Source organism: Phlebotomus argentipes, unplaced genomic scaffold (assembly GCF_947086385.1).
Source record: "Phlebotomus argentipes unplaced genomic scaffold, Phlebotomus argentipes genome assembly contig_15, whole genome shotgun sequence".
Lineage (NCBI taxonomy): Eukaryota > Metazoa > Arthropoda > Insecta > Diptera > Psychodidae > Phlebotomus > Phlebotomus argentipes.
The window spans coordinates 13,538,132-13,550,201 of record NW_026776181.1 but is presented as its reverse complement, the minus strand read 5'-3'; the positions used below and the strand labels follow the sequence as shown (position 1 = coordinate 13,550,201).

The 12,070-nt window shown below is 38.0% G+C and overlaps 1 protein-coding gene across 1 annotated transcript in view; it reads right to left on the bottom strand.

Annotated features, from left to right (window-relative positions):
* The window catches only part of LOC132262594 (protein O-mannosyl-transferase TMTC2), a 77,894-nt gene extending 65,920 nt beyond the window's left edge, over positions 1–11,974 (bottom strand). The window contains exons 1-2 of the mRNA XM_059761904.1: positions 11,134–11,974; positions 7,132–7,218 (exon numbers count right to left, since the gene is read on the bottom strand). Coding sequence (XP_059617887.1) covers positions 7,132–7,218; positions 11,134–11,156 — 110 coding nt within the window. The 5' untranslated portion in view covers positions 11,157–11,974. The remainder of the gene's footprint in view (positions 1–7,131; positions 7,219–11,133) is intronic.
* Positions 11,975–12,070: the final 96 nt, after the last annotated feature.

Genomic DNA, 12,070 nt, shown 5'->3' with positions numbered 1-12,070 from the left:
CTGACATTTTCGCTGCAAGCTTCCTACAATAATCTCCTTAATGGCATACACTTTCCGCACACACACTCGCACACAAAAAATCCCATCCTCAATCTCTCACACACAGTGCATCTGACATTGCCACAGATAATTTATATTTCTTGATGCTGCATCACATCTTTTCGCTTTCATTTCTTTGTCATCTCCCTCAGTAAAGAGATCTCTAGCAGCTCTGCACATACAAGCTTAGAAGTTGCACTGCAACCAATTTCAAATAGCAGATGACTTTGCAATTTCAAGCATTTACTTGATATTTCACTCTTTAAGTCCAGTTGAATGTCTTCAATTGGGTTTTTCTCTCACGCGATTATACTTTGTAATCTCAGTGATTGAAAAAAGAAGTCAAGTTTGGAAAGAAAAACAACATAGTAAAAAAAATTTGCATATCATAAAGTCGCGATGACAATTTGAGTCATCACTGTATTTAGGAAGGAAAATGTCTGAGAGGGAAAAAAAGCGTTTCAAAGTTGTGTGAAGGGAATGGAGAAGTCAAGCCATGGCGTGAAATGTGAAAAAATTGTGACACTTTTCTTTTATATCTATACATACATATGTACATACATTCTTTTCAACACTCTGTGCGGAATCTGAAGTTGAAATGTGTGCGGAATAAACTTTTAACTCTTCGCCTCATGGCATTAGGATTTTTCCCGTGTGAATGAGTAAGAAGTTTCTTAGCATTCTTCCAGGTGTTCCTTTTTTTGCGCGCGCGGAAAGTACTTGACAAGTCCATGGACTTGATCTCAGAAATTCATCTGACATATGTTATAATTCTCTGTACATATGATTTCCCTTATCTTCCTTTAACACACTCGTAAAAACTTTCTGAGTAACGCGCAATACAGAAAGAAAAGAGAAAGGATTTTTAGTGAAGTATTAAACACATAAACATTTTTATTTTTCCAAAAAAAAAAACATTTTCACTGGTAAAACTCTCTTAAAAGTTTTAGCTCCTACCTACATACATATAAATTTTAACAAAATCCTTCCCTCGAATGCGTCCACGAAGCTGAGGAACTTTAATTATAGCCGGTTGCTATGTAATTTCTTTATGCGCGAACTCATTCATGGTACAATATAAATAAGAGGCTCACGCTGGCGAAGTATAAATTTAAATTTACAGACAAACACAAAGGATCCCCTACAGCATCCAGCAGTCTGTGTGTGTCGTTCTCGGAACTTTATACAGAATTTCTCTGCAGTATTGAATGCCTTTCTTCTCTCTTTGTAGCATTTGCTCAAAAACTCTGGCTATCTGAGGTGAAAGAATGTTAATGGCATTATACCTCCAAATGGCCATAGTTTCTACATAGACAAGAGATTATTATCAAAATTCAAACTCAGCTTCCACAGAAATTGCAGCAAGTCTTGCGTCAAAAACTAGCTAATTTCTCTTTGCTAAGTCATCCACGAAAATAAGACGATAGAGAAGCCACAAATGTGTCTTTCAGTACATGAAACTTTGTGTAAAACACAAAGGATAAAGGTGAAAAGTGTTACGAGATGAAGAATAAAGTCCCCATAGAAATTTGTTCATTATTAAATGTAACATTGCACATAGAAAGTTTCTTTAAATAGAAAATTTAATTTTGTTTCCAATTATTATCCACTCCTTGTCGTTGTTCCTCTCGCCTCTTATATGAAAAGTTACATGACGGAGTCCATGGGATCACATTAGAGATGGGAGAAAAGCTCGTTCCTTTTCTTCCCCAAGCAAAAAGTTCAATTGCAGCAAAACTATTATTACGAGGTAAAGCCAGAGAAAACATGGTCAGAGAAAAAAAATGCTGAAAGTGGAAAAAGTCCAGAATACGGGTTCTTTTTTTTCTATAAAATAAAATGCTCGAAGATAATCTGAGAATAAGTCTTCCTGCTCTTCGTCGCATTCTATATAGCAAAAGAGTTAAACTACGATAATTGCCAATATCTGTAATACAAACTTTTGCCATATTTTATCCATTTTCGTGGCAGGAAATCTCTAAAGACACACTCATTCATCTTGAGTTGAAAGTGATCTTATCCTGCGAATTAATCACTCCACTGTGTTTACACGCTGTTCTCGCTGAGCGTCAGAATAATATTATGCATATACAGCATATGATATTAGGTACGCATCCTGCGCACACCTCCTCACCAATTGCCACCCATCAGTGTAACCTGGAGGGCAGCCCAAAAGTCTCTACTTAATAGAATAAAAACAGAAATATTGAACGTGGCATGAATATTGAAGGCACTCTATGCTTTTTCGAGGACCTCTTTCCAGTTTGACATAGTGAATGGTGAAAGCACATAACACAAAACGAAAGAAAATGCTGTGACGAGAAATTCTAAACTCTGCTCAAAACTAAATCCTTCCAGCTATTTTATTATCTTCACAGCAGAAGAATGTACAAGAAATAAAAACGATGACGAAACCACAAACAGCCAAGCAAACAGCCGATGACATAGTCATTCGCTCTGCAGATTTAAGCTGACACATTTCCTAGCAGAAAAACTATGGAGTTATAAGATAGAAAATCCAGTGAGAAAATTTTTATAGATAATCGAACTTTAAAAATGCTGCAAATCGTGCGATTTCTCCGAAGAATTCTCAAGCACTAGCAGGCAAAATAGGTTTTCACATCAAATGCATAAAATTAGAGCACAAAGGCAATTCAATTCCGACAACCCAATTCCCATTTATACAACATCAAAGAACCGCATTTAAGTCAGAAACATTGCGACCCATAACATTAATTAGCTGCTCCTGCGAAATGTAATTGAAATGCTTCAACTATGGCTTCATAAAACAAAATGTGTTACGCTGACAATTGCACTCCTGCTAGTTTAGCTCGATAATCACCATGGATAATCCTCAAATAATTATTGCCGAACATGCAAAGTAATCAGACAATTCGTTATAGTGATTTTGAGCATTACCCCAGTCATGGTTTGCGAGAAAATGGCAAATCGCACCGCAATCTATGTCAATATAATTTAATTGAGTTTCAAGGGGTTGAATCTCTCTCTTTCACTGCGACAATTCCATCCTTCTCACCATCATTCACCACCCCAGATTATTATCAAACGTGTGACTTTCATTGCCCCACCACCGTGATTCACGCATCTTCCCTGTGGTACATGATATGGCATCCAAGACGTGAATTGCCCAGAGTTGGGATTATGGAAAGAAACAGACGAGTTTTACTGCCTTATCTTCATCTCGACATTTTCTTCTTCAATTATCATTATCCCACATGTTGATGCTTCAGCACATGTGATATGCCAGTAAAAATAAAATGGTGGTGATTATTAAAATACGTGATGACTCATTTGCACCCTCTACTTTCAGATGAACACAGCATACATCATGAAGATATCTCGATTCTCCCACTGCGACAGGGGCGTATGTATGGCAAGACAATTTCTTTACATACATACAACACATAATGTACATTTGCCCCCAAATGTAATATGTTCTCACTTCCTGAATTACCGACCAGAGGTGGGCTACCGCCATCCATCCCTTCGCTGGAGAGCCCACCCTAAAATTTGAAATTGTGCCTCACATTGTAACACTGGGTGACTGCGAAAGGAAATGCATTTCGGTGACATTTCCATTTAAAATTTATTTGCCGAGAGATAATATGGAATTAATGAAATGTGCAACGGGAGCACAATATAAAATATTTTTATTCGTCCCCCGTGAGTCCTATGCAGCCATTGGCTATGTACACATTTTCCCATCACGACACCCCCAATGGACACCCTCGTAGTTGTTTTTTTTCGGTTATTCTCAGAGGGATAAACCAATACTGTAACTCACTTTCAACCGCAAAAACATTATCATTCGCATTTTCCTCATAAAACTCACACTTTTATGTGCACAACACATGATGTCGAATCACATGGACAAAACGCCCATAAAGCGTGTGTAATTACATATGAATTAAAATTCTTTTAATTTTACAATTTCACATTAAAGTGTTCACTTGTTATGTAAAAATGGCACGATTTTGCATTGATTTGCGAAAAAGAGCCCGCCTAGAAGTATCATTAAATTTCATATCATTATTTTGCAAATTTTCAATGTGATAAGGCTTATTCAGAAAGAGGACGACTGCCAAGTCTATAGTGGCTCGTTACCCAAGAAAGATTTCTACTCTGTAAAGTGTGTTACAAATTACACACTTGCAGAATTCGGTTTCTCGTCTCAGGTAGAGAATCGATTTTTACTATGTGCATTCATAAGTTACACAACATTCCGGACTCTTGAAAAGTTTATGTAAATTCGATAGGCAGCTTTAACGGCAATTTTTCCCCTGTGGGCAGTTGTAGGAGAATTTTTTGGCACATTTGAAGAGTCAAAAGAGAAGAATTTCTTTTAATTTCTGTTCTCTACAAAATCACAAAAATCCCAGAGTGAAATTCCTTCTACAAATATGAGCATTTCGGTCGTTATCCACTTTTTCTCTCGTTGAGAGTACAAAAACACACAAATATGAAATATAATTTACAAAAGTGCTGGAAAGGATAAGACGATTTCTCATTGTAAATACAGAAGAAAGGTGGGAAAATGGAGATAAAATTCGGTTGGAATATTTTTACACATGATTTACAAATTTCAGGCAGTTATTCCCTTTATACGACCTCTTTTTTTTATTTCCCCCTTTCCTCAGAGTGAATAAAATCGCTGTATATCCCCAAAAGTGAGATTATTGGAACATCTATAATATTCAGAGAGGGTTGATGCCGCTGTTTTTTGTTCACCCCCTTCTTTTGTACTCTACATTCAATTTCATTGATAACCCGGTGGGAAATTCGCCGCCGCGGCATTAATACAAATACAATACAAATTGGATTATTTGGAATATAGTTTTCCACATGTGCTGTTTACAATCCTAAATAGCACAGCATCACCAACACTTGAATACTCGTAATGCATTGAGAGCTGTACACCTTTCCCCGCTTCGCGCAGTTCACAACCCGAACACACATCCTATTCAAAGAGCACCGATGGCAAGCACAATTCGCCCCGTAATGTGATCACTTCGGAAAAGCTCCAGATTGAGCTTTGCATGAGTATTCTGACATTCCCGGTACTGACACTTCCATGTAGCATTCGTTTGTGAAATTCATCTCGCTGTGCTCCGAACGTTTCCCACATCGAAGGCGCACTGTGAAATATTGACACATTGTGTGCGTTTATGCAAAACGCACAGAACTTTTGTATGTTCCTGACATAAGGGCAAATAATTTCCCCTTATTTGTGAAATTGAATATATTACAGCAAATTGTTTAATTAAAATGACATAAATAAAGCCATCTAGCGTTTAGTCTTAAGTATCGTCATGATGTTTGCTATTTCCGATTGCGCTATGCGCTGTTTATACACGCGCTGCTCGAGTAAATATAAAACAATGCGCAGAAAAGCCCTAGAGATCTCTATTAAAACCCCTATTTGATCTAATACCATGACCTATGAACCCAATCAAACGCTAAATGATTGGATTTCAGACAACATTTTTAGTTCTGCCTCACTTTCCTCTCTTTTTCTTTCTGTGCTTCGTGGAAAATTCATCCGTGATTGAGCTAAAATTAATTATCTGCTGAACATTTCGAGGCAGCAAAATCCATATTTTAAATAATTTGAAGACTTAAACAGGCGCATTTTATACACAAACGTGTTGTGGGTACAGCTCGTTAAGAGCACATGGCGAATCTATTCCTCTTTCAGTTTCACTCCCCAAACATTGGTAGAAAATCTACAGCCTTCGTGCCTAAACATTTTAACACATTGAACCAAATATTGAACGCGAGAAAATGTGCCGAAGACGAAAATTCATCGCACCCGGCGTCCTTTCATCATAAATTTTTTGCCATACCATAGAGCTCCACCATTTCCACCCCGGCTTTTCACGTGTGTCTCAACAATGCTCACTCCGAAAGCGTAGCAAACATACAAGTTGTCCCGACCATTCGCACACAGATGACGATTTTAATCACGCAAACACATATGAGAAAGAGTAGGGGGGATAATTCAAAATGGAAATTTTGGAGCACTATAGAAAATTTTATGTGGAAAAAATATCACAGAACGCTGTCTCAATACACATCTTGTGTGCTTTTTTTCTTCACTGGCTCCCTCGAGAGGATATCCAACACAGTGTCTCGTCATTTGGTATACTTTATACGCATCTCACGGAAATTAGATACATTATTTGTGGAAATTATACTCAATGTAACATATATTTACAGAGACGTTGGTGGCAGGAAGATGTCTCGATAGCTGGGGGAATATGGGAAGAAAATCGATATTCGCATGTGTGTAGGCGTACATTTTGGGGTTGTAGAAGCCAGTGAATTACCCTAGAAGCATCTCATTTCTTCGACGGATGGCTTGGAAATGAAATGTGGTACACACTGACTTTAACGAAGGGACTAAAAATCGACATAAATTACCATCTCGGCGTTGTGTTGGATGAGAGCCTACAGAGAGAATAAAATATTTGCTTTCTTTTTGCTAAAACTCACACCCTCTCTTTCGCCCTTCACACACTCTCTACACTCCGTTCAAACAGTTAAACTTCTTGACTTTGAAAATCCATCCTCCCTTTTGCCTTTATCTTCCTCTCAGTGAACTCCCCTTTTCCACTTAATTTGTATGTACAGATATTTATTTTCTTGTATTGAGCGTGACTTTATACTTTCGCTGTATGTGTATATTGATGTCAACTTTCAGAGGATTTCGAGAGGTGGCGAGAAGTTACGAATACACAGTGGTGAATACAAGAATATGTCTATCGTGGACATTTTTTCAATCATTTCATCATTTCATCGTGGACATTTCAATCTTTTCAGTGTTCAATTGCAAATAAATGTTCAGTACTGTTCAACATATTGACAGTGAAGCATGCAAAGTTAGGGACATGGTGTCTTTTCTCACCTGTCCACCACTGTATATGCTTCAGAGATGAAAATTGGGAAAATAAGGGAGGACCTCAGGAAAAGAGCAAAGTGATATGTGCGTGCTGAGAACTTGATATATGTATATTGGGGTTGATAATAGATTTCAGCCGAGTGAGATCAAACGGACTCATTGATTTGTTTTACCTGTCGTCATAGACGAACCCAGCGTCTAAGGTGTTGATATAGAGTGCCACTGCCAGCGTACAGCAACCCAAGCCGATGTAATCCATGCTGTGTGAGCGAAAAGAAAAGTGTAATGTGAGTCAAAATCGATATCTTTCATATTTTATTGATAAAATATACATTTTTCTTCATCCTCCTCCACAGACCACCCGGCAAATGTTTATTACGGAAAGGTGAAACGATCAAAAAGTAAAAAAAAAAATAACACTATGAAGGTACACGCGATTACACAGAATATAGTGCTACCACGTTATATTATTGCGGTGTTGTGGAAAATATTTGAAAGGACACCTCGTGAAAAAAAAGAAAGCGGGGAGAAAAAGCAGTGAAATGTTTGCTTCTGACAGGCGAGAATTTTTTCCTCAATCTACAACTATGGCATGAAGTAATCTGCAATAGACAGTTACAAGTCACATATTATTGGCGGATAGAATATTTATAATTCAAAACATAAAAAAAGGGAAAATTGATCAATGAGGGTGACTGCACCATGATTCCACCTTTTCTCCCCACGTAGCCACTTTTATTTATACTACACGGCAATTTTGTTTTATACTGTCGACATCAATTTAACGTTTGACGCGAAAAATAATAATTTTAGAGCAATTTACCACCCCAATTCCTTTGGAAGCGATGTATCTCTACCCCCAAAAACTCCATATTTTATTCTTGATATTATTATTATTATGCCAGCATACCACACGACGACTCTGGCCGTGTGCCCTTTTCTCGAGAAAAATTCTAAAAATGGACTTTAATGGCGAAGCACCAGGTGCCCTCCTAATTCGTAATCAACGATGCATTTATATAGCCCACTGTGACCAGGAATAGCGATAAAATGAAGGAGCGATTTTATAAGCCATGAGACAAAATTACCAGAGACTCATGCATACAACCTTGATGGCATATAAAAGCTTTGCCGCATTACAAAGGAAGTTGGAGTGGGAGAGAGGTACATTTCTAGATTATAGGATATAAAAAGGGGTCATTTAATTAGTATACTGGTTAAGTCTCTCTTTTGATTTAATGTCGGTCCTTGAGACAGAATCCAGAGAAGTCTGTATAAAGACAAGCAAGCGTCGTGGCTGAGAATAATGTGATAATTTACTTAATTTGCGCCCAAAATCTTCTCCAAAATTATACATGGCCGGTTTGTGTTACATTTATTAAACAAATTATAGAAACTTAAAGAGTTATTATAATATTTGCTGCAATATTTTACCTACAAAATATACAAAAAGCTACGTGAATACCATACGTATGGCAATGCCTGCCGTTCAAACGTGCACCAACAATCAAACTAATTTCCGAAACATATATGCACAATATACACAATTATGTATCTATCGATTCCGCTATCAATACGCCGTTAATGAGGGGTGTTACTATTATACAACCTATTTTCTATCTAAAATTATTTAGCTGGCCACTTATTGTATCACATGAACGAATATGACTCACGTGGTATAAATATATACCATGTGGCTTCAGTTAGGTGTCATTTGATCCACCATCGATGGTGAATCTCTTGGCTTACGCCCCCTGTAATTTTCTATGTGGCTGCAATGAACGACCAAATGACACGGTTGCGGCTTCCGGGAAAGCTTTTCGGTGCTTTCCCTCTAGCCCATATTCATTGTGACGAAGAAATGACCCATTCCCATGCGGAATTGGGAGATATAATTGCTATTTTCAGATAAGCATTTATAAATGCAAAAAAGTAGAAAGTGCGCTAATTTGAGCCCTCGTATATCATCATGAGCTAAAATGCACCTCCGACACAGTTACTAACTCAATCAGCGACACTCTAATTTCTCAGCAGCTCCACGGCACCTTACAAAGTTCATCACAGTGACTCCCAGAGATATTATTTACATAATTGTAAGCAATTTTCCGTGTCCATTAAATTTTAAACCAAACTTCAGTGAGCCCGAGAGGGATACCGTGGAGACGAGGGTGGAAATTATTTATTCCATAAATTACATACACAGTATTTTCTCGTTGCCTCTCGAGGCTTATTCTCCATGAATAATATCGAGAAAGGACACAACCCTATGACAGAGGTCGGGGTGGAGTGTGAGGAGAGCGAAAGCTCACGATCTCGTTGCTTACTCGACCGACAAATGTGTTATCACATTCACCACCTCTAAAATTAGTACCTTTGAATTAAAACACCCCCGCACCCTTTTCTGCACCTTCGCAATGGGGAAAATTTGTTTAAATTTGCAATATAAATCACACGCAAGCTTTTCCGATCCTCCACAGACCACAAACTCCCGAGGAATGATCATTTATCAAACATGTATTTTGACGTATCGATGCCGCTTTCTGTTCCACTTGTTGACGACTCATTCATACAATTCTCAATGCTTTGTATCTGCCAAGCTTTATTTACCATTCAATGCGCAATTAGCAAAGAGAATGAGCTCCTCACAATCACTTCTCCCTATAAATTCACCCAAAGACGAGATAATTGCCTATAACTATAGAAAATTTCGCTCTGTCTCCTCTAATTGACGAATTTGACTTTAATTGGTGGCAAGTGTGCATCAAATTTCCCAATATAAGCTATTATTCTCTGACACCACTTCAGCCCATGACGTCAGTTACAAATCCAAAAAAAAGTTAATAAGGTCAGAGGACATTTTCCCATATATCGCACTGCCACTCACTGTGACCGCGGTCACAGATGAGAAAAAAAATGGTGAGAAAATGAAGAAGAATTAGTAATATAGAAATGTAGGGAAAATTTCCATTTTACTAAATTAATTTCCCTTTGCTATTTTTCATTAAGAAAAATGGTGGAAAAATGTCGCTGGCAGACTTAGGCGCGCACTGACTGAATCCCTAATTTTGATTAATTACACTGCCAACCGAGGGGTACACACAACTTCACACACAATTTGCCATCCAGCCAAATGCCCAACGTCGAGCAAAAGAGAGAGAGAGAGAGGGTGTGAGAGAAAGAGTGGGAGAAAGAAGAAAAAAAATAGCAAGAAGGGAAAAACTCAAAACACATTTCTATCAGAGAAAGAGAAAGTCACCCTTGATTTCTTGGTCTTCTTCCGCCATAGAAAGTGAGCATAACGGGAGGCAATGTTTTATAACTTTCACAAGGAGCATAATTTGGAATTTGCGTGTGACTGAAGATAATGGGAATGTTATAGTATTTAGTGAAAATGCAATTTGCTTATTTTTCACACTCTGTCCCTGCTTTCACTGAAATTAAGTCTCTGTGGTCAGTGAGATAGAAAAGCCTTTCTGGGCATTTTGACGCAACTTGCACTATTTGTCTTTTACTGAATTACATTCCAGAGGTGATTCTGTCTAAGACCAATTATTACAGGCCATAATTAATACACTGTTCTCTAATTAACGCACTTTTTGATGTTGTTTCTGAAATGTTTGTTTTTCAAAAGCCACGTGAAACATTTTAGGCAAATTTATGTAAAATTCGGAACACTTATTCCTTCTCTTATTTTGTTTAACGCCCATTAGCAAGTCTTCAAGACATTTACGTAGGTATAAAAGTAATATTGAAAATGAATCTCAACTTTCATGACACAATTGTGACCTACGCAAACAACTTGTTCCTTTTGAGCTACAAAATTTAATATGCTTGAAACCTTAAATTCTCAGTAAAACAAACTTAATCATATTATTTACACTTGAATAGAAACACGTGTATGACGGCATAATGTCAGTTCTCACGTGCACTCAACGTATTGTGATCAATCTGGGAACTTATAACAGACATAAATAAATGCAATAATGTATGCACAGTAAAGTTTGAATGTCACATCTTCGTTGAATGCCTTTAAAATTAACATTTTGTCTCATATATTGTTAGTGTTTCTCATTACCATGCTTTCTAATACATAAAATCCTTTTTCATGCTGATGTTATCAGGCAATTATTCAAAATACATACACTGTGGTACATAGCAAAAGTGTTGTGGCATACCTTGACTTGTTGCAGTGCGCCATGGCTAGAAAATTCTAGTTGTTTCTGAATTAATCATCACATTACACACTTCGGACACGAATTTTCAAATTAATTCAAATTATTTAATTGAACCCCAACTTCTCTGTGCACACTTTCAATATATCTTCTAAGAGTGCGAGACGCAATTCTACGCACGAAGTACTTTCAAATACATCTACATATACTATTTCAAATTGTGTCCTTATTTTGATTTACTTGTGCCGTCAGACAAGGAACCGAGAGATCGCGCTTCTTCTGCGGCTTTTCTTTTCACGTGAACACCACGGTTGAGAGTTTCTGATCAGCACATCTGTCGGGGGGTATCTTACGTGTCGCCCTTTGTGAACTGCTCATGCTGCAGTAGATGATAGTGAGGAAACATCAACAACCCCTAAGAATCATTCAGCGTTTCGTGGGCGTGGAAGATTGCACGGCGATTTCCCTCCACGCCACATTCACTAACCACTGTCACTCGGAGTTGCAGTTTCTCCAGCTTTGTCCGAATCTGCCGACAAATTCACTCAGTTTAGTTTAGATATTTGAGGGTTGACAGAGAAAGACTTTGAAAGTGAGCAACAATCGTGATGCTCAACAAAGGTCAATTTTACATTTCTTCCTCGCCTCGAGATTCCACCCTTACGCCTCAGTCACGAGAGAAAGTCATCGTTGGCGAACGAAAGGGTGGCGTTTAGGGGTGGAGAGAACTTAAAAATGTTATGAAACTGCAGATTAGTATTTTCATTGAGTTGATGGTGTAAATACTTGTAAAAATGACCGAAACGACCGGGAGCGCGACTGTGGTATCCTTCCCAGCGAAGGACATGCGAGATACTAACTCGCGCACTCAATTCACGCGCAAATTTATACGACAGGATTCACGTACGAAGCCTCAACGACATCCATTCGATCCACGTCT